Genomic DNA, 23,892 nt, shown 5'->3' on the forward strand with positions numbered 1-23,892 from the left:
ATACGTATTCTAGTAGAACACAGCAGAACTTTCAGGTTGTTGATAGAATATCAACTTTAGGGTCTGTTTAGAAATTAAAGCTCTTTTTTTGAATGCTGTGAAAATGCCACAGTGACAGCTGCTTTAAATTTGATTTTTAAACAGTGTTGGAAGGGGTTTTTTTGGAATGATTTGAACTGCTGGGTTTTACATAATTACAGTTTGTCTAAGAATACCCACGTGGGTATATAGGAGTATTGTTTTCTATCAGTAGTATTATCAATAGGAAAGAAGATTGGGAAATTAAAATCTTTATTACCATTTTGTAGTATGTAAATAACACACAAAATACTAGAGAGGGGGGTCTCTAAGTCATCCAGTTTTTATTTTTGTCCTTTTTTTTTTAAATAGCATTGCATACTGTTTGTTAGTATCATTTAATATTTGTTGAACTATTAATGACCTTAAAATTCAAGTGTATAATGCATTATAAACTACTGTCTACATCACTTTTGGAGGGCTTTAAAGAAGAAAAGTAACTTCCTGTGCCTGGTACTCTGTCAGCTTTCCTAAGTATTTGAGAAGATGGTCATTATATAATTTGAACTTTTCTACTAAAACCACATTTGTTAATTTTTAAGAGGTGTTAGAGAACGAGCATCTGTTAGGTCAAAAGGGAAAACGAATGACAAAGTCAGCTTTTTGTTTTTGAGGATGTAGTTCTGACTTTTTTTTTTTTTTTAGTACATCACACACTTTTTTGCAGGGAGAGAAAGCAAGACTGAGAAGACAGTTATGTAATATAGGCCTGTTTTATTTTCTGTCATTATGTCATGAATTTCTGTCAAATATTTTTGAGAAGTACAGTCCTACTTGCTTTTGAATCCAGTGATCAATGAGATTCCTTAAATAAAGCAAGTGAGATTTCATAGCAATTTGTAATTTTATGTGTACATACGTGTGAAACCTGCTATTCTGTGCTTCTTAATGCTGAACAAATTACTTTGAGATGCCTTATAATACTTGGATACCTTTAAAATGTCTCAGGTGTCAATTTTTGAATGTTGGTATAATTGAGCCTATAAAAACATTAACTGTCAGTATTACTTCTATATTGTCAGTTTTATATTTTTGAGTAAATAAAAAGAATGGACTCTTTTTTTCTGTTCTTTATATCTGCCTCACCTTATTCTTTTTCAGTTATGTGTTTTGGTGTTTTTTTTCACTGTTTCCCCTGTATTTAGCCTGTCCTGAAGCTAAACAGCCTTTTTTCTCTGAGGAGATGTGTTTTCATGGGTTGTGAAACAGAATAGTAACTCATATGCTGGATTACCATATTCCCCATAGGCAGGAATCTGCCTAACTAATCTGAATTAGTCTTTCATGATATATTGTATTTGTTCTTGAAGTTTACAAAAGCCAGCAAGTAATTGCTGCATCACCGTATTCCTTTTAGGCAGGAATCTGCCTTAGCATTGGGCTAAGTCTTTCACAGTGCATGTACGTGTTCTTGAAGTTCACAGAAGCCAGCAAGCAATTGTACATGAGAAGACTTTTTTGTTGTTAATGTATGATGTCAGTGTCTTGTGAGATTGTTCTGCTTTTTTCCCAACTGGCTGTATTTCTGTCTTGTGCAATATTCTGATAAATTGTGTGTTGACTTTTGTTTTTAATTTGGGTTTTTTGTTTGTTTGTTTGTTTTTAGGTAGTGGGTCCACCTGGTACTGGAAAGACTGATGTAGCAGTCCAGATAATATCTAATCTTTATCATAACTTCCCAGAACAACGAACTCTTATAGTTACCCATTCTAATCAGGTAAAGTGTCGGTCATGTATGAAATTTTCCAGTAATTAAAATCAAGAAGAACAGCAGGTATTGAGATCAGTAGGTTTGGGATTGCAGTTGTCTCTTAACAATGAAAACTTGAGATGGCTTGTGTGCAGTTTTGCCAGTTTGATAATGTGAAATTAAATTTTTGAATTTCAGGTTTGTAGTTCTGAGCTATTTATCAGAAGTTTTCAATATATTTAACTGGTTGGGGGTAGAAATTAGGAAGTATTTTGAAAAAGTGTCTGCGCAGTTCTTACAGTTGCACATTCACTGCATGCATGCCAGATTTTTTGCTAAGTAACTTTCTCAGACACTGGTTGCTCTGTGCTTCGTGCTTCTAAGGGAAGGCATGAAAAGTATTGTGGCCTCTTCAGCTGAATGCTTGCTTCCCATCTATAAGAGATGGAGTCTAGCTGCTAATTCTCAAGCATATATAAAATAATAATAATAATAATAATAATAATAATAATAATAAGTCTTGAAGATTCTTACTGTAATTCTACATCTGGTTTGGAAGGATTTGTTTGGAAACCAGGGTCATCTATTTCCTGTTCTCCCTAATTAGCCTATCCTATCTCAGTTATGAGCTATTTTAACTGAACATACTACTTGGAACACATTTTGTCTTTATTCATCAAAGCAAGATCAAGCACTTACGCTATTGATCAAAGAATAGTGGATGGGACTTCATTTTGGAATAATATAGGCCAGTCTACAATGGGTTGCGGGAGAGTTAACAGGTAGTGAAGCTGAGAGAAAAGGGTTGAGAGCATGTCCATTGGGGAGAAAAGGAAGGAAATAATTTGAAGCAGGTAGGAGACTCTTCTTACCAGACGAGACTTATATGGGAACATGAACTTGAAATTGTACTTCAGGAAATGAGCTCAGCAGGGTTCATTCCCTATGCCTTGATGCTGTACTTTAAGAAGTTTGCCTGACTTCCAGCTGACTTGAAGCAGAAGTGGAGCTTGCTCGTGTTTATTCTTAGTCTCATAACTTCATGATCCAGTGCTTACAAACTTACGCCTTTGAAATACACTGAATTGGACAGTTGATATTAAGCTGTTAGAGAATTGAAGATTTTAAGGCAGGAGACATAGCAAACCTTTAAGTTTAGTTCAGCAAAACTTACTTATCCATATGGAATAGAGTCACAGCACCTGCCAGTCAATACCAGATCATGCTCTTCTAATGGACAGTGAAAGTTGAATGGTTTAAAGTCATCTAACAATATCAGTGTTGCAAAGTGTGCTTCTTGAGACAGTTTTATAAACTGATAGCTTTATCAACTAAATTAACTAGGTGATGGAATCAAATTTTAAAATTGTTTTAAAATTGTAAAATAAAACTTAATTGTTGTATAAAGTATGCAAATACAAGAATTTTAGTAGGCTAATTTCCCTGTTGTCAAGATTAAGAGCTCTAGTTTCAGTATGAACTTCATGTTTGCTCTGGCTTCCATTTATACCAAAATAGGCATAATTTCCTAGCTGGCTTACCAGTAGTTCTTCAGTTTTCCCCTGCAAGAGCCTCTGAACTTCTAAAAACTACCTTTTCTCCTGTTCTTGTCAATCTTTAGGCCTTGAACCAGCTGTTTGAAAAAATCATGGCTCTAGACATTGATGAGCGCCACCTCCTGCGTCTGGGTCATGGAGAAGAGGAATTAGAGACAGAGAAAGATTTCAGCAGGTGAGAAAGGAGGTGGTAATGATAAACTCATTTGTAGAAACATTGTAGCAAGTTGTATGTGTTGAATCCATTTTACCTCCCTTGTAAATAAGCCAGGAGCTGTGCTTGACAAGTTTTACCTGTTTCGTATTATTTGAATCCCAGTAATGCAGACTGTACTTGTTTTCAATACAGGGTTAAGTAATTTTGGTTCTTACTCGGTAGAAAAACTATGTTCTCTTGAGAATCCAAAGGCAGAATCGGGCAGTTGCTTGTTCACAAACTCAGCTGCTTGAACAATAGTAGTTCATTATATTCTGGGCCCATACACATTTTGGAGAATTGATCTGTTTCATGAGAGGAAGTTGAATAATAAAGTTAGGTTTTTGCAGTTAGGAATTTTTTGTGCAAATATGATACCACTTCTCCTGGCATGGTGAATATTGCATACATAAATATAAACATGAAATTGAACTTCCTGCTTTTAATTCTTCAGAATATTGCTTGATTACAAAGTTGCTTATTACATGGTAAATAACACATTTTGAATAATACATACATAAGGAAAGCTATCAAGTCTATATCAGTACAAAGACTTAAGAACCTGTTCTTGTAAATATTAGTACGTTTGTTACGTGTTAGTCCAATTGACGTCAGTAGGATTACACACATTCATAAATGTAAGCAGGGATATAAGGGTCGTGCACTGGAAATAACTGAACTGTCCAGTACTGGATTATTATAGCAATACTTTGACTTCAAAAGCTGTAGTAAAAATTATATATAGGCACTAGAAGTTACCCACATATGCATAGTTGAGTTTCATTTAGCAAAATAAATACCTTGTGATTTTTTTTTTTTTTTAAAATTTGAATGCTTTGACTTAGTCAAGTTATTCCAGAAATTTGGTAGCCAAAATCTTAGTGAAATGTTGCCATTGCAGATATTTATTTAGTAATATCCATAATTTAGTATATTCCTTGAACAGCAGTGCTCATAATTAAAAGGAGTTTTCTTTGAAACACTCTGCATTGTCTATTTTCATTCTTTTTCAGGGTAACTCCAGGCCTACAGGACATTACTGCAAAGTCCTATGGGTTCTAGCAGTTTGGGAGGGAGGGATAAGGGTTGTGGAATATATTTGAAGGTGGGCTGCACTACTGTGAGAAGAGAAGTTTATTTCCCATATGCCTTTTGTTTGTTTTTTAGGTTGCTTCTGAGTTCGTGGTTTTTCTGTCAGGCTGCTTTAGAGGGCACAATACTGCTTAAGGAATTTCTGCTGCTTGCAAGCCTAGTGTTCCTATTTTGCTCCCTCTGCAGGCACAGCAAAGCAGGGCATGGGGTATAAGAACATAAGGTGGAGAGGAGCTGATTAAACTGGTACTGTCACTTAAACAGAAAGGGAATCACAGCTAAAGAAAATTTTTGTAGCAATGGATGAATACATAAAAGAAGGCATATGACTGGAATTGTGAGAATTAAGAAGACATTGAAAGTGTGAGAAAAAAAACCCCAAACAACTGGTTTCAGTCACTTGTAATTATAATGGATTAGTTTTGTTGAAGAAGAAAATAATATTTAGTATTCCAGGGATCTTAACTGTCATAGTTCCTGAGGAACTTGTTTTTTCCAGTTGTGAACAATATCATATTCAGTTGTGTCTTAGTAAATTAAAATCTCCAGCTTTAACTACTCTTACCCTTCTAAATAAGACAATAGAACTCATTGTGATTACCAGGGGTTGTGTCTTTTTATTTTTTTTCCTGTGCAGAAAGCATGTTTTATGAATAGGAAGTTTAATAAGAACTTGAAATTTAGCCTTTATTCACATTTGAGCTTTTAACTACCTATGCATTTTTAAAAGAAAGTGTCCTGCTCCTCTCACTTATTCCACCCATTTATACCACTTTTTAATTTGTTTTCTTTTTTAGAAAATGTGATACATTGTTTTTTGTGTTTCTTGTACTGCTTCTGGGAGGGGGGGAGTGCATGGATTAAGGAAATTGATTTATAAAGGAAAAAAATTGGGCTTGAATTAAGAGGAGGAAGAATGGAAGGAGTAGGTTACAAGCTAATCAGTCATAAAAGTTATTGAACAGGCAGCTGTGAGTATAGAACCTCCTATGTGTGGATGTAGACCTGTCTATTATGGTGGGCTAAGCATTATTGCAACGCATTTTGTATATTGCCAAAGGAAGTCAGCCTTGTCATACTGAAGCTTCGGGTATAGGTTCCGTTTATGATGGTCCATAGACTTTTATATCTTGCTTATGTTTGTGTAACATGTAGTGTACCATAGTTCCTAAACTGTACCTTGGAAGTAATGCTTTTCTGCTTTACAGGTACATTATGAGAATGTTTTACTAACACTTAGGAAGCTTTTGTTGAAGTGATAGGATAAAAGGAGCTTTTTCTACAGTACCGGCTCTTGCATGGCTTTGTAAATTATTAGGGCTCAACTGATAGAAATAGTCGGCATGTAGCAAATTCTTGGGTTTTGGAACCTGGTAGTAATTGTGAGGGGGTTTTTCTGGGGGGGTGTTGGTTTTTTGTGATCCCTCATTGTGATACTTAGATAAAACAGTTTTGAATTAACATAATTTGTATTTAAATGTATTTATATTTAATCCATTTTGTAGGTATGGAAGAGTTAATTATGTGCTGGCTCGAAGACTTGAACTTCTACGAGAAGTTGGGCGATTACAAGAGAGTCTTGGAGTCCCAGGAGATGTTTCTTACACTTGTGAAACAGCTGGCCACTTTTTCTTATACCAAGTAAGGACTGAAATACTTCTACAGAGGCTGTATGACCTCAATATGTTATGAAACACTTTGTAAAAATTGAAGTGAATTTTTCAGAATTGAGTCTAAAAAAACCGCATTTTCTTTGGTGGTTCAAAATTCAATAACAGCTAAAGCTATAATTGCAACATTGCTTACTTTTATTGCTATTGTTTTAAATCCTGCCTGGTGACTCACCAGTTGAAAGGCTAGCATTGCTGCTCTTCATGACTGCTGGCAAAGATTCTAACCTGAAGTTTGTCCTTCAGATAGGAAAATATGTGGGCTGCTTTACATTTTGGACAAGCATTAGAGCAGCTACTTGATGATCCTGCTAGAAGGCTTTTATGGTGTTAAATGCCAGTGTGAAATCAGATGCATAGTGTACAAAATGGTGATTTTCTGTATGTTGTATATTCCTCATTTCCCTTCCATGTATTTTTCAGTAACATGGTCTACGTTAGCAGTTAGTGTGGCTTAAGCAGACTTGTAGAGTGGTACTTAGGATCAAATGCATACACTGTATATGTTTTTACAGAAGTTAGTCTGGGCTAGCTGTAGTTTGGGCCTAAACATTAAATGGTCATTAGGTGTTACAGAGTACTAGGAGCACTGCTAGAGCTCATCTTCTGGTTCAGTTTTGTCCCAAAGGAATCCAACTTTGTATTTAAACCAAAGTACTATAAGTGGAGACAATCAAGAGGTTTGCTTCTGTATTGGATTTATGTGGCAAAGTTTTGGTAGCGGGGGGCTTCAGGGGTGACCTCTGTGAAAAGAGGCCAGGGGCTGCCCCGTGCTGGACACAGCCAGCTCCGATGGACCCACCACTGGCCAAAGCTGAGCCCATCAGTGATGCTGGTGGTGCCTCTGTGAAAACATCTTTCAGAAAAGGTCAAAAAGCACTGTGCAGCACCTGGGGGCACTGAGTATGAGAAACAACCCCACACACCAAGGTCAGAAGAAGGAGGGGCAGGAGGTGATCCAGGCACTGGAGCAGAGATTCCCCCATAGCTCACAGAGAGGACCATGGTGAAGGAGGTTGTCCCCCTGCAGCCCATGGAGGACCGTGTCAGGGCAGATATCGACACTGCATCCCATGGAGGACCCCATGCTGGAGCAGGTGGATATGCCCTGAAGGAAGCTGCAGCCTATGGAAAGCCTATGCTGGAGCAGGGGAGATGTGTGAGAAGGAAGGGGTGGCAGAGATGTGGTGTTAGGAACTTGAATGACAAGCCCCATTCCTCCTGCACTGCTCAGGGTAGGGAGGAGGTAAGAGAGTTGCGAATGAAGGAGTGAAATTGAGCCTGGGAAGAAGGAGTGGGTGGAGAAGAAAGGTGGTTTTGGTTTCGTCTTTGTTTCTCACCATCCTACTCTATTTTTAATCGGCAATAACTTAAATAATTTTCCCCAAATCAAGTCTGTTTTGCCTGTGATGGTACTTGCTAAGTGATCTCCCTGTCTTTATCTCAACCGATAAGCTTTTCCATCTTATTTTCTTCCCCTGTCCTGTTGAGGAGGGGGAGTGAGAGATGCTGGGTGGGAGTCTGGCAGCCAGCCAAGGTCAACCCACCACAACTTCAAAAATGTTGTCCTGATACAAGGTCAAATGCTAATTTAGACATACCTTGCTTTTGTGATAATTTTTGTGTGATAAATTATGTATGCAAGACTACACCTTGCCAATGACTTTATGATATAAAAACATGTCAGTATGACACTTTTGTTTGCCATAGGTAATGTCTCGCTGGGAGGAGTATATCAGCAAAGTGAAAGTTAAAGGTGGAAAATTGCCAGATGTTACGGATGTCTCCAGTTTCTTTCCTTTTCACCAGTATTTTGCAAATGCTCCTCAACCGATTTTCAAAGGCAAGTCCTATGAAGAAGATATGGAAATTGCTGAAGGGTGTTTTAGACATATTAGGAAAATATTCACTCAGCTTGAGGTAAGACATGTAACTATTAAAGGTAAGTGGATCTGGCTAATCCTATAAAAAAACCTCACACAGTTCCAAATTTCTCTTTTGCCCTACATCCTAAAAGGAGTATATACCTCTAGGCAGCTTCATTAGCTTGCAAGGCATTCAGGTGAGAATTTCTACCTTTGAGTAATATAGGCATGTCTCACAATAGGGACAAGGGTATAATCTGTTTTATTTTAATCTTAGGAAGCAGCCATTCTGTGTGTTCCATTTTCACTGATTAGGTTACTAGGGTTGGTGCACCTATCACTGCTCCTCTGATCCTCACAGGGTCTTTGTATTTACAGTGAATTGGCTTTAATCAGATAATCTAGAAGTAATTTAAACAGATTATCTTCTATTTTTCCCAGAACTGCTTGAGAAGCTTTCAAAAGTTAGGATAAAGGTGATCGTGGGTATCATTTGGTCACATTAACTGTATTGGTCTTTCTAATACTGAAGTTGATGTGATGTTATGATGCAGTAAAGTAGGAAACAAGAAGATGTAGTAAAACAAAATTTTGGGGGATTCTGAGAGGGTTCCTCAGAATCAATTGAACAATTGTCTGCAAATTCATACATATACACAGAGGTTGCAGAATTCTTGGATGTGTTTTTAGAAGATTGATTTTTGAAATATTGTTGTTTCCAGGTTTAGCATTAAAAAAGTATTCAGATGGGATTCTTAACAGTAGATACAGTCATAACTTTCTTGCCTAATTATATTAAGAAGGTGGCCAGATAGTTTGAATGAATACATTTTATAAGCAATAATTTTTTGTATTCTGACTTTCAAGATTTTCTTTTCTCTTCCACAGGAATTTAGAGCGTTTGAACTTCTTCGCAGTGGCCTGGATAGATCCAAATACCTGCTGGTGAAAGAAGCAAAAATCATTGCCATGACTTGTACTCACGCTGCTCTGAAACGACATGACCTGGTTGAATTAGGTTTCAAAGTAATGGTTATACTAATGTTACTACACTAATTGTTTTTTGGGTTTTTTTGGTTTTTTTGTTCCCCCCCCACCCCACCACCACCTTTTTATCTGTCCTAAATCTAGGCAACTAGATTATTTTGAGTTGCATTTTTACCAGTGTGTTTCAAATTGTAATTTTACTGAAGAAAAATTTAACTTCTGTAAGTAAATTGAGATCACTTTTAAGTTACTGTATATATAAAAATGCTTAATAGTGCATGTCTATTAAAAAAAAAAGTTAGTTTTGCCATATTAGATCATGAACAGCAGTGATATGATCGAGTAATAAAATAAAGGCAGAATTGGGCAAAAAACATGGCCTTTATAACTTTGTTAACCTAAAAAATGAACAATTTGAGGAAAAAGAACTATGATGCACTGCTGTTTTCACTCTGCAGTGTTAACCATAGGTATTCATTTAGTACAGACTTTTATCTGACACAAACGAAGCAAAAGCCCACCACCAATAATACTTTCAGTATTATTTTTCTCCGATAATGCACCGTATTGGATCACAAAAGTGCTCCTTTTCTGCTTCAATGCAAAGATACCTAATCAGCTTGCTCCACTGCAGAAAGCTTTTCTCTTGCGGATGGGTTATGGCATGTGGGAAGCATGTAATGTAGTTCAGTCATGGATTCCTTCTAGATGTAAGCCCTGATTGGTACAGATGGATCTGCCATTGATGTAGTAGGATTTCACCCTCTGACATGGATTTTTAGTAATACTGATATTTTGCCTATAAGGTAAAATCCTGCTGTAACTGTCCCACCCATCAAAAACTGAATGAGTAATTGATGCTTCTTTTGGTAGGCTGAATAACAGCATTAATCTGTATTACTTGGTTGATGGATATCTCTTTACTTTTTCTCTCTCAGTATGACAACATCTTAATGGAAGAGTCTGCTCAGATTTTGGAGATAGAAACCTTTATACCTCTCCTGTTGCAGGTTAGACTTGAATTATAAAACATATGACAAAAAAATGATAAATGAAAGTCTGTGTCCTTGAACAATATAGAATGTTAAAAGGAAACTGTCTTGTGCAGAAAGTAACCTGGAACTGATATTTGCCATTTGAGTGGACAGTAAGAACTTTCACATTGTTCTACCTTAGTTGTTTATGCTTGTTTTTTAATATTATGGAGTAAGCTAATAGGTTCTAAACATGTTGCTTTTATTGACTAAATAGTAGCATTAGCAGGCTTTCATTCTGAAAATAAAAAAGCAAAGATATTTACGTAAACTAGGTTCTGGCTTTGTTACTCTTATTCTTTCTTATTTAATAGTGATTATTGCTAATTTTAAAAATTGTTAAAATAATACTTCTTATTAAATAACAGTTTTGTTTCCCGAGAACGTAAGGCTTACATAATTGCTCTGTGTCATCCTGTCTGCTTGTGGTGTTTGGTCAGTTTCAGTCAGGATTAACAGAGAGAGAGAGAGAGATACCAAGCACCTATAACTTTAAGGAAAACTGGAGCAAATTAGAGAGGAGACATTGTAATTGATGTTACAACTCCACAGAAAGAAAAGAAATGGTTACTGGTTCTACTTCTACTTTTGCCCAGTAATTATGCACCCTTTGTCTAGCTAATTGGTAAATGTTTAGCCTGGAATAAACTGTAGCTTTTACTGTCTTTGGCAAACCAACAATTGGTAGATAAAGGAATGCAGATGTGATGCAGTTGAATGGAAGTCTTGCAGCTGGAAAGGTACTGCTAATGCAGGGAAGGAAAGAAGGAAACTGAAGCTAATGTGGCACAGGGGATATTTATAGCACAGTTTTTAGGAAGCCAGGTAGCAATGGCTCTGTAACATAAGGGATTGTTGTAATTTAGGACGAGAGGAAGTGGCCTCAAGTTGCGCCAGGGGAGGTTTAGACTGGATATTAGGAAATTTTACTTCACTGAAAGGGTTATCAAGCATTGGAACAGGCTGCCCAGTGAAGCGGTTGAGTCGCCATCCTTGGAGGTATTTAAAAGACATTTGGATGAGGTGCTTAGGGACATAGTGTAGTGGTGGTCTTGGTAGTGTTAGGTTTACGGTTGGACTTGATGATCTTAAAGGTCTTTTCCAACCTACACGATTCTGTGATTCTGTAATAGAGGGCCAGCATTGCGACTTTTAAAGTTGAGTATCTTTCCCTAAAATCATTTACTCTGGTCATTCTAAACTCAACACATTCACTCAGACTGTCTTGAAATTTTTTGTGCTTCCAATGAAGGTTATCTGGTTGCTTTTAGCAACCTGAGCTTGAGATGCATCACTTTCCTCTTTTAAAAGCTAGAGGATTTCATAAGTAAGCAAAATGTGCTTCTCGCACATCTGCAGCTCTGTTATCTCTGTAATCTCAGATTATCACGAGATAAAATTTCACTTCTGGAAGTGAAGTATGGGCTCCCTCAGGAACTCTGTGCAAAAACTCTTCAACTGTGGGAAGGCAGTAAAACTGAAGACAGTCTATAGTGTTGATTTGATTCTTACTTTTAGTGGCTTTCTGAAAAACACACAGTCTGCATTTGCTCATATTCTAAAATTAAGTTTCCTTTCAGAAGTTTTGCCTGGAGCAGATATTTTCATTGAAAATGAAAATATCTAATTCTTCTAGAAATTCTAAGTCTAATTCTAAGTCTTCTAGAAAACCACATCCAAGCTTTTGGATATTCATTCTAAAAGAAAATTCATCTCAATTGAAAAAGGTGTGATAGAAACTCCATGAAATATTTGATACATTTGTAACTGCAGCTTATAATTTTTCACTTTGTTCTTTAACAATGGAGAGTAGAATACAGTTGCAGGAAAGTAACTCAGTATGGGCTAAGTGCACAAAGAATGTGCATGTCCAAGTCAACCATATTGCTAATAAAGCCCAAGTCCTGTTCTTAGTTACTGTTTAACTCTGTAGGTTTTTAAGTTTTAGGGGTATTAATGTAGTTCTTTAACACCTTCTGTGTTAAAGACTGCTGAGTTTTTTGAAATTCTGACCAGGCAGGCAACTGATTCACCCTCTAAACCCCAAATACTGCCTGGACTCTCAACAGGAGCACATATTTGTCCATCTTGTTTGGGGTGTTTTGAGAGCAAACCTCTACTGGGTTAGCCTTCTCACAAATCATAAAACAGTGACAGTCAAGCTCTCTTTCACTTATTAGTTCAGCAATTATAATAATACAATGAAATAGACTTGGTTCCTTTCTGTCCTGCAGGCTTAATGAATCCTCACTGTAGTCTCTAGAACAACATTCAGTTTAGTTAAACCTGAAATACAAGATTTCTTCTTGCTGCTTAGTTAGATTTCCCTAACTGTCAGAAAAGTATGGAGGCGCAAGTTGTCACTTAGATGGCTTCTCCTGCAATTAGGTATTCAAATCTCTGTGCACAAAGACACGTGTAATACTTTAGGCTGTTGCTTTTGCTTTTTGGCAGTCTTGAATTTAATGCTACAACGTTGTACTGTAGTGCTGTGTAATGAATAAATACCGTGTGGCTTTTTACCATGGTTTTGATTGATAAAGAAATTATTTAGTTAAATAAACATCTTACACTATTTTTCAAATCTTTGAATGAGCATTGAATAACCAGATGCATCAGGCTGGTGAGGGGAAAGATGTGTATATGAGCAATGCAGAAGCTGAAGAGTTTTGTGTAATTGAAGCAGACCTTTTCACCATAGAGCCATATTCTGGAGGATATTCCATGACCGTTCTTACAAGAGCCATCCAAATAGTCCTTGAAAATTGAGGAGGTTTTTTTAACAAAACCTAAAGAACTAGGCTTACAGAGTAGTAGTACTTGATTTCTTTCACTTGCGATTCAGAGTAAGAAATTTTAAAAAACAGAGTTCTTTGTAGGGTGCTCTGTCCGAGTTTGAAATTGCTGATAAGAGCAGAATGATTATATAGAATGCTTGGTCTTCTCCAGATCAGTAACCTTTTTGGAGGAAAAAAAAAAGAATCTTTTTCCATGCCGTTGAAAATAATTTCCATCCTCTTACTTTCTTACTAAGGCGTCTTCAGGCTTGATGAGCTGGATAGTCCAGAGTTCAGTTTTTCTTCCTTGCTCTCTGATCAGAGAGAGCTTCAGTGCTCTTGCACTTCAAGTGGCAAGAAAAGGAACTTTAGGCTCTGTCTTGAATCGTGCTCCTGTGGGGAAAGGGAAATATCACGGAAGTGTGTAAGAGATGAGGGTCTGAATTGTAAAACTAGCAAGTGGGAATCTTCAGGATTCTAATTCCTGGATAATGTTACCCAGACATCTGTTCCTTTTTTGTCCCTATATTACAATGTTCCTTCATGAGCTCTGTCAGTATGTAATATAGGTACAGAAAAGATGATGAGGAACTGGAAGGAGATATACCAAACATACTGAAGAGCATTCAGTCCAAGAGCCAGGGTGAGGATTAATTAGAGGCACATCCTGGTCGTGGAAGAGGCCATGTGGGAATTCCAGGGGTAAACAGGTGAAGCACATGAATGACAGAGGCACTTGAAAAGCAGGCTCAGTTTGTGCCCCAGACGTGAGCACTAAAATTGTTTCAGGCGCTTCAAGCACTTCATATCCACTATCTCAGAATCCAAAAAATAATGTTTAAAAGGCTGTTCTAGGGTAACAGTACTGTGTAGAAATCAGGTTTTTTACTACTGTAACTTCTATAATTGGTTCTTCCTTTTGTCCTGTGATATGTTACTTTTGGCCTTTAAAACAATGTAATATGATATTTATCTTGATGTTTCTCTACTCATTTTAAGATAAACTTACCTGTTGCTTTATAAGAAACAAGACTATTTAAAATACTACTTCATTTTTCTGGTAGTAGATTGGAAAGAAGCTAGTAGTTGTCTTTAAAATGACCGCAGTTCAGTGTAGCTTAAGAACAAATGTTGAAATTTAGGGCTTAGAGTAAGACAGCCGATTTGACTATTAATGTGTTGTAATTGAGTGTCTCGATTATATTATAATAGTTACAGTTGTGTAATTGTTTAATTCTAGAACCCCCAGGATGGATTCAGTCGTTTGAAACGGTGGATTATGATTGGTGACCATCATCAGTTGCCACCAGTCATTAAGAACATGGCTTTTCAAAAATACTCCAACATGGAGCAGTCCCTCTTTACACGGTTTGTTCGTGTTGGAGTGCCAACTGTTGATTTGGATGCACAAGGAAGAGCAAGAGCAAGGTGAGACAGAGAAAATGGCATGCCTAGCTTGTAAGAAACCTACCAGGTTAGAAATTGGAAAAGCACACATAGTACTGGGAACTTTTTTCTATTGTTAGGACAGGAGTTTGCAAAACTGTAATTCAGTTGTTTTGTTTCATTTGCTTCAGCTTAGACTAGGAAGTCAGATTTTAACTGAATAACAGTTACTTTCAGTATGATTTTAAAAATGCAAATTATATCTGAGTATGATGATAAATGAAGTTTATGTTTCCATCTACTATTTTGCAACATCTCAGAGAACTTCTTAGAGATAAGAGAGCAGAAGAATTCCTTCACTTTGCAGGCGATATCTTGATCAAGGATTTTTTCCATACCTTCCTACGCTTTGTCTTTTCTGATTATAGGTGGCTTCCCCATGAACTATCTGCTACTTTATCTGGTCTGGATATTGTTGTGCATTTCTGACTGAGGCGTTTTGGTTATATTGCTGTCCCTATAAATACCAGATATGATTCAGAATTGTGTAGATTTTGGTTGCTTCCCTTCACATCTCATGTTAATACATGGAAATACACAAAATAAGAAAATAAATTGCTTTTTGCAGTAAGAGGCTTTACAGCGGATAATGCAGAAAATCCTTTTTCCCTTACTCTTTCCTTTTTGTAAAGAAGCATTAATATTCCTTAAGTTTTGTTCCCTGTGAAAATTCCTACTAGATTTCTTTGCAAAATTTGTACCCTTTAGTGTAGAGCTGATGAAGTGTAATAGGCTTAAGGGTGAGTGTGCTGCACTGAGCTTTCTAAAAAGAAGTGAAATCTGAAGTTTTCTGTGAGAGAGAACCAAACAAGATCAAAACTTAAAAAGTAATTGCTGGATAGCTTGTACAAGTGTGTTCATTCACATACGTACAGGCTATCCAGCAGTATTATTTTTTTCACTGAAAACCTACAGAAGCATTCATCTTCAAAGCGAGGGGTTGTATGTATCTGAATTATTTTGAATGAGTTCAAGAACCCCCTTTAACTATTTGGGGTTTATCTCTCTGTGGTTTTGGGCAGTTTATGTAACCTCTACAACTGGCGTTACAAGAATCTGGGTAACCTACCTCACGTGCAGCTTCTGCCAGAGTTCAGAACAGCCAATGCTGGGTTTTTGTACGACTTCCAGCTTATAAACGTGGAAGACTTCAACGGTGTGGGAGAGTCTGAACCCAATCCTTATTTCTATCAGGTAAGAAAAATATTACATGTGTACTTTATTTAATCTGGATATGGCTTTTTAAATCTGCAGTGAAAACAGACTATCAAAATACAGTAAACAGATGTTTAATTCATGTTCTCAGATAATTGAGTCATGTGTATGCATGGGTTTTTTTTACCTTATAATCAGTTTTGAATGTTGAAAATGGTACCATATTATGTTGTGCTTTTTGCTCAATGTGAATGACTTTGCTTGGTATCTATGTTTTGTCAATGTCATGAGAGAGGTGTATAGTTCTTTATGAAACATTGTTTTGGCTTATGGCAAATTAAAGTCCATTGTAATTCAGCTGTACTGCCATGGTAGTGAAATAAACAGAAGCATCTCCCCTGTACATGCAGGATCAAAGTTTGCTCTGTGGCACATATGTGAGTTTGAAGAGTCACTGTTTTGATTTGATCTAGAATGCTAAAAAGCCCATTCATAAAAGAATGAAACAGTAGTGCAAGAAATATACATAAGAGGCAGAGAGACATTGAAGCTGAAGTAAAACAATTTTGCCAAAAGGTTTTTGCCAAAAAAACCTTAGCCTTGGAATTTCTCAACTAAATTTTCTAATTAAGCCAGCAACAACAGCCTCCATCTATTTATCTTAAATGTAGGAAAACTTTTTACACTTGTAATGCGATGCTTATATTTTCAGTCCTCTTATTTTTCTTGTTTTAAAAACAGTGATGAAAACAAACTGTGGTGCCTAAATTACCAGTTTGGGTCTCAGCAAAGTTAGAGGCTGGAGCTGTGTGCAAGTTAATGAGTTTAATTCAAACATGGAATTAACACCTTATATTTTGTTTAATGTTATGGAAAGCAAACAATATACTTTAAGATGATAGTATTTGTGGTCATTTTTTTCCCTGTGAACTCATTGAGAGTTACGTTAATCCATTTTTTAAAAGGTATGAAAGATATTCATAGTTTATGCTTGGGTTCCTCTCACTTTTTTTTAATACAAACTAGTGTCCTGTTAATGAACAAAGCTATGGTGAGCCATAATCCGCTATATCTCATTTCTAGTTTGAGGACAGGGTTGTTCGGAGGGGAGAGTTTCTTATGATTTTGTTTCTAAGCTGTAACACTGTAATGTACAAGTAGTAAAAAGTTGTCCTGTGGAACAGCTGAAATTGGTGCCTTAAAAACAGGATTCTGATAACTGAGAATCTGAGCACTGCTTTAGTCCACTCCTGCGCCAAAAAAGACTGAGAACACTCACACAAGGACACAGAACACCTTTATCATTACTACACTGCTTTCATGAGCAAACTCTTATAATAGGTCTGACAGTTAATTTTTTTTCATGATCTTGAGGATGGAGAGGTGTGTGGTGGCAGAGTATGTTGGTGGCATTGCATGGCTTTTCATGAGATAACAAATTCCTGCCGTGTATTATCTCTCTCTTTGTGAATTTGGGCATTTCTTTCCAGACTTAAAGAGGATTAAGATTTGTAGAATAGCTTTATGCCCACAGGTGTTTGGTATGTGTAGCAACTGCATTTTCCAAGTAATGCAGAGCCCACTTAAGAAGAAATAAAGGAGGCTGGTATATCTAGCCTAGTCAAACATACACCAAGTGGGGATAAGTATTCCCAGTATAAATAGAGCAGGAATAAATGTCAGCAATTGAGAATAACTTTTTAGCCTAAAAGATAATTTTTCTTGACAGAAAAGGGATTTAAACAGGCTATGAATAACTTCCGTCTGGAAATAGGACAAAGCTTCCTACAGCCAGAAGAGTGATGCTTTATTAGTAGTAAATAATTATGTTTAGACTCTTATTATCTTCATTACTAGACATTTATTAGTAGTAATAGTACAGAAAAAATGTTATGCAATACAAAATAACAGCTGGTCATTTGAAATTGAATAGGTATAGCCTCAGTAGAAATAACTGGATTTGATAATCCAGATGTCTCTCTCCTAATTAATAGTTGAAAGGAGTTTAGTTATTCTAGTTCAACTAGTTCTTATTTTCAGCTTACTGGAGAGTGAGTCATTGCAACTTTTTTGCATGCTTATTTGGAACCATGTTAAATTGGCGGTAAATGTTTTTTAAACCCTTGTATTTAAATACAGGTATCTGTAGACTATCAACTTGTAATACTTTTTAACAAATAATAATTCCACAGGTTTATGTAACAGGTGTTTTTTTGGCATGTGACCTTTAAGAAGAAAAAAATGAAATATTGTATTGGTTGAGTTCTGTAATAATACAGTTAAGGTGGCAGTTTCTGTTGGGCAGACAGCTAGTAGCATATACATGCATTTATATAAAAATGTGTAAATATTTAATAGCTCATAAATATAATTTAAATGGACTATTAAATACTTAGATTTTAATCTCATATTGAAATAAAACTGGGGGTTTATGAGTAGATATTGGAAAGTGTCAATGAATGACTAACAGTAATGTAGAGATTTTCAACAATTCTCTGAAGAGGAATCAGAATGAAGTTCCTAAACCTGCTTGTGATTCTTTTGTTCTTTCAAAATGGCTTTGAACAAAGAAAGATCAGATCTATAGACATTTTTCAGCAGTGAGATTTTTGTCTAAATACATGATAATGTCATAGATGTTACTCTTTCCAACTTTACAAGTTGAGTAACCCCTTCTTTTTCTTTGTTTCTTTTTTTTCCCCCTCTCCTCTTAAACTTAAGAATCTTGGTGAAGCAGAGTATGTTGTAGCACTCTTCATGTATATGTGCCTGCTTGGTTATCCTGCAGACAAGATAAGTATCCTGACAACATACAATGGACAGAAACACCTGATCCGTGATGTCATTAATCAGCGGTGTGGAAATAATCCGCTGATTGGACGGCCAAACAAGGTGACTTTGAAAATATATCAGTGATTGGAGTGGTTCTGGTTTGTTTGTTTTTAAATTGTCGTATTATAGAACAGACTAATTGAATAGATTCACAGCTTTCTGTGCAAGTATTCCCTGGTTAACTACACATTTATTATCCTACATTCTGTGGAATTTCATAGAGTAGTGCCCTTGTTTCTGACTGTTTGTAATTTGACATACGAATAAACTGAAGTCAGTGAAGTTGGAAAGGCTACAGACTACATGGGGCAGAATAACTCTTTTCTTTGTCATTTATTTTGTCCTAAAAAAAAAAAACAAAAAAAAAACAACAAACAACCAAAAAAAAACCCCAAACCACCAAAAACCCACACCTTTAGGAAGATCCACCCAGAATGGAAATGATTTGATAAAACGTGTGATGACAAATCTGATGAAACAAATAAAAAACTTGGTTATAAAAGTCTGGTGCTAATTCTGCAGGTTAAAACTCTGTGTTATAAAACTGATGGCTTTCCACAATCTTTTGGTATTAGCACCCCACTGTTAGCTGTCTGAATTGAATAAAAATGTAAAAGAATCGCTATACAGTCAGACAAAAGCTCCTCCCAACATCTCCCAAAAAGAACAGGCTGATGATTTTTGGGTAGAGGTCAACTAAACCAGAGTTAAAGCATTTTCTTTTCCCATTTATTGCAGTCTCAATCCAAAGCTGATGTTAAAATTTTGGTGTCACGTTTTAATTGAAATGGCAAAGATTAACCTATGGACGTTTTTTCTTGGTTTTTGATTCTCTAGGTAACAACTGTGGACAGATTTCAAGGTCAACAAAATGATTATATTCTCCTTTCACTAGTGCGTACCAAAGCTGTAGGCCACCTTAGGTACGTAAGAAGATACTCTTGTAGTGTCATTAAACTACATGTTTTCTGTATCAGAAAGATGTTTATAGCACATTATACAAAAGCGTTCAATTATTTGAGTATGTAGTAGAAATGAAGTTTAATGCTATGGATTGAATGAAGTTCAGACATACTTCCTCTTATTACTGTCTGGTACCCTCTTCACAACCACTTTAGTAATGGCTCTTATACTATAATTAGTTTATATTACTGCAGATAGGCTGAACTTGGTTTCACCCTGGTAGAACGATAGGAATGTAACGTTTGTTGAACAAATGCAGGCTTAAATTTTCTCGTAGATTCTTTCCTGTAAGTGAGCTTTTTATTTGTTTTGTATTGGAAGTGTTTGATCACTGCATAAGTTGCATTATGATGTGTAGTTTAAAATGCTTGCACTTCAGGTTTGTGGTGGGCTTGTCTATTCAGCAGTAGTTAGATGAGTTATCAAACTCATCTTAACTCATTCAGGGATAGAGAAATGCTATTGTGATGTGTTCTCAATGTAAATCTTTACCTCTGAAGTCTAGGAAAATAGTAAAGGGTGATTTTTCATATCATTATTGGTACAGTGAACCCTCCTTCATATAATGGTTCTAGGATTTGGTAGTTATTGAAACAGTAGGTAGGGGAAAAAACTAAAGACAAAATCGTATGTTAGCAGATTATATTTCCTTTAATTAAGACTTCTGTATACTTCTAGTTATTTTTATTGCAACTATGTCATCAGTGAAAAGAACATGATTCATTTTGTTTGTTTTCTGAAGGGATGTCCGACGATTAGTCGTTGCCATGTCAAGAGCCAGGCTCGGGCTTTACATCTTTGCAAGGGTATCGCTGTTTCAGAACTGTTTTGAGCTAACTCCAGCTTTCAGCCAACTCACAGCTCGACCACTTCACCTCCATATTGTTCCCACGGAATGTTTTCCAACAGCAAGACAGGTAAGAACAGCTGCTCTGAATTTTGCTATCTGTAATGGGTGTGTGTGTTTGCCCACTTTTTTTGAGTGGGATATAAGAGGTGGGACCATCTTCTCTGCTAAACCAGTACCTCTTGGATAATTATATCCCTAGAGTTAACTTTTATCATGATACACACTAGCTGTTTTTAATTTTTCCACAAAACTTAGTTATCAATGTAACTGTTGTGGCTGCTTTTTCCTAAGTTCTGCCTGTGTAAGTGGTTCAATATTTTTCTTTTACGATAAATAGGTAAGTTTTTAGTGTGTTACATATTTTTGGTCTTGTTATGAAACAAAATAACGTTATTTCTCAAAAAAAAAAAAAAGCCACACAAAGCTAATCACTTCTTATTAGAAGAGGTAAAATTATATTTGACTGAGTAATTCAGGATAACCAATTAACTTTTTTTTTTTTAATGGGTCCAGAATCGCAAAAGAGTTTTGTTGCTGAGCTAGGTTCATAAGTATGAAAACGTAATTTGTAATAGTACACTAGTTCTTTAGGGAAAGGTTTGTGTTAAGCATCTAAGCACAGGGGACACAGAGTAGGATGCTAAATGAAGAAATGGAGGAGAGTATCTGCTTTGCTTCCTGGAGCTTTGAGAAGGGGTGCCTACGTGAACTCAAAATTCAGTTACAGATCTTTCCCTGGTCTTAAGCGCTGTTGACAAGTTTGGGAGGGAGCCCTTCAGTTGAAACTTTCAGGCCCACTGTGCAACAAAGAATGCAGTGTGTGTGGTCAGTGAATGTGAGCAAGAAGGAGCTGGGCAGTGGTGGACAAGGAGGCTAAGTCCTAATCTGATCCTACACTATTTGTGCCTTTAATGTGTTAAATGACTCAAGTCTGAAATGTGCTTTATGGAGTAAGCATCAGAACCCAGCCTTTCCTTTTGAAACTTCTTTGTTGGGCTGCAGTATCATGATTAATCTAGTTCCCCAAAGTGTAAGACCTACACTTCCTATCTTTCCAAAGAATTTAGCTGTTTTTTCCTTTAAAAAGCATTATTTAATTTCTTGGGGTTTATGTGTTCTAATATAGTTAAATAACTGTTGAATAATGGTGTTTTGCTTTGCATGCTGAATGTCTACTTCTTTCCCCCTTCCTTAGAATGGAGAAAGACCATCTCACCAAATACATGTTATTAAGAACATGCCTCAAATGGCTAACTTTGTGTACAATATGTATATGCACATGATACAGAGTACACGCCACTATCAACAGGTAAGGACCTTCTAACTTTTGGAAGGTGTGCATTTAAAATAAAATTGATTTTTAGTAAGTGACATGAGATGCTGTTGAGGTTTGACACTGTTCCTGTTATGTTTTAAATTCAAGAAGGTTTGATGACTGGGAGTGAGAATATTGAGGTCTTTAAAATCTTGCAGTAGCAAGAGCTGTATCTTTTAGTAATGCAAGCCCCAGTTTAAGTCCCAAAACCAGCAGTAATTCGTGCAGAGTGCTAGACATGGCTCTGTCTGGGCCCAAAAATTCCTCATTAATACTAAAGGACTAGCCTGTCCAGTATTTACTTGAAGTAAACTTGTGTGTTATGTTTCAGGTAAGTGCAGCTAGTAGTATTGTAGCACCACGGCATGGTGCAGTCATGTTTTGTAATAGAGGTTTTCATGACAAGCCTGCAGTGTATAGAAAGACCAGATCATGTCTTGGAACCATTTTAACCATGGTAGCTCACTGCATTATCCAGGCTGGTTAGCAGCTGTAGCGTTTTTATTCTGGAGCAATTTTTTTAGCACTAGTTCAGCACCAATCAAAATAGCATGGCATTGGAAGCAGTTGTAGATGCTTTCTCACTTCTGTACCTGATTTTGTCAGTATTTAATCCCTGAAGCAGAATTCAGAACCCAACAGAAACACTTTGTTGTCTTATGTATGTGAGCAGAGCTTTAAGGTAGTTTAGATAGTATACTGAGCAGAAAGCTGCCTTTACTCAGCATACTTGGATCTGTAGATGCCTAGAGGCAGTTGATCGTAGTAAACAGAAAGGGAGAGGTCTTACATGCTTTCACTTAATGTCTGGCGTGTATCATGATTATATTACCTATAATTTATTCCTTCATGGTACTCTGAAGTTCCCTTGTTGATTTTTGCTCTTCTGAAGGATTTCCAAAAGTGGAAAAAATTTATATAAAAGGACACTACTTGCTCTGTATTAGCTGACTGTGGGAAGAGAGCGTGAGCATGGCTTTGTATCCTTGAACAGATTAGTCCAAGGTACTTATCTGTGAGATCTAGGTTCTATTCTTTAATGCAAGGATGTTTCTCTATCACATCCTCATCCTTCCTTCTTCCTTCCAGTGACTGTTTCATCTAATATGGAACAGTGGAATCAGTAGAGATCAGAACCCAGAACTTCTCCTTTAACTGAATGTCAGACTTTCCGATAGAAAATTTCTTTTCCTCTGCAATTCTTATCCAGTGAATCTTGGAATTTTTTTTTTTCTTCTGGGAGGCATAGCTTCAGCCAAATTTGAAGCATTGTGCTACCCAGAAAAAGCCTTTGCCAGGTGGACAGGATACTTCCTCACTATTTTGGGAAGTCCTCTAATTACCTGTCTGCTGTAAAGGAAAGGGGAGAGAGAAAGAAGAGTGACACTACTAAAATCTCCTCTTCTTGTAACTGTATTTTTTTTTTAAGTAGTGAAAGCTCACACTGTTATGTTAGAAACCCAGTCCTATAAGCACATTACGAGACTTGTGTTGGACCTAGTTTGTGTAATATAGTTGGAGATCTCTCAACCATGCAAACTGTATGTGATGAAGACTCGGTGAACTGTGCAGTTGGTCACATTCAGACGCAAATAAATAGCCCTCTCAAAACTGAGAAGTGTATGCATGTCCTGACAAGCAGATGGTAGCATCTAAATTTTACCAAAATTTTTGTTTGACACCTTAGTCAAATATGGACCCAATCCTTCTGCTAATACCAGTTATTCTTTTTAGCATCCTAATCTTATCCATTGCTAGCTAAAATTAGTTACAGAACTGCTGGTTTCCTACTGTGGCAATGAATCACATTCTCCTTGCAGGAGAAGCCAAAATGTGAACTAAAAAAAAAAAGCAGGCATTAAATTTCTTTTACCCTGTTTAGTACAACATGATATTTTTCCTTTTCTTTTACGCTAGTCTTAACAGTAGTAGTCACAAAGCACAACATGCATCTAACTAAATCACAGAAGTCTGAGTTTGTCTCGTGCATCAAGAATACATTTTTGTAATTAAAGGATCTCTGGTTTTGAAATACACTTTTTCTGTGAACAGATGGATTATAGGGACCAGTATGATAACTTCAAAGTCTATAAAAATGCTTTTCATATCTTTGCTGGTAGTCATAATTGCTTCATAGATTTGCCTATGCTTGTCAGAAATTTCTAATATTAGTGTCATCTAATTGAAGATAAGACTTCACTGTAATTAAACACTTAATTTGTCATGTGAAGCCAAGTTGCCTTTAAGCAAAACAAAACTAAACAGTCATCCATGGGAGGTTTATCGAGCTTTCATTTCATTAAAATGCTTCACAATATTACAAGGAAATATCCATCATGTCATTAAATAATATCAGGCTGCAAAAAGTATGAGTGTTTCTGTACAG

At 36.5% G+C, this 23,892-nt stretch overlaps 1 protein-coding gene across 1 annotated transcript in view; it reads left to right on the plus strand.

The window, feature by feature from the left end:
• Positions 1 to 23,892, plus strand: part of AQR (aquarius intron-binding spliceosomal factor) — a 69,811-nt gene that overhangs the window by 42,346 nt on the left and 3,573 nt on the right. The window contains exons 23-34 of the mRNA XM_075503047.1: positions 1,685 to 1,795; positions 3,390 to 3,499; positions 6,118 to 6,253; positions 7,993 to 8,202; positions 9,036 to 9,173; positions 10,073 to 10,144; positions 14,186 to 14,373; positions 15,414 to 15,585; positions 18,268 to 18,438; positions 19,216 to 19,301; positions 20,084 to 20,258; positions 21,387 to 21,500. Coding sequence (XP_075359162.1) covers positions 1,685 to 1,795; positions 3,390 to 3,499; positions 6,118 to 6,253; positions 7,993 to 8,202; positions 9,036 to 9,173; positions 10,073 to 10,144; positions 14,186 to 14,373; positions 15,414 to 15,585; positions 18,268 to 18,438; positions 19,216 to 19,301; positions 20,084 to 20,258; positions 21,387 to 21,500 — 1,683 coding nt within the window. The remainder of the gene's footprint in view (positions 1 to 1,684; positions 1,796 to 3,389; positions 3,500 to 6,117; positions 6,254 to 7,992; positions 8,203 to 9,035; positions 9,174 to 10,072; positions 10,145 to 14,185; positions 14,374 to 15,413; positions 15,586 to 18,267; positions 18,439 to 19,215; positions 19,302 to 20,083; positions 20,259 to 21,386; positions 21,501 to 23,892) is intronic.

This window comes from Mycteria americana, chromosome 5 (genome assembly GCF_035582795.1).
Source record: "Mycteria americana isolate JAX WOST 10 ecotype Jacksonville Zoo and Gardens chromosome 5, USCA_MyAme_1.0, whole genome shotgun sequence".
NCBI lineage: Eukaryota > Metazoa > Chordata > Aves > Ciconiiformes > Ciconiidae > Mycteria > Mycteria americana.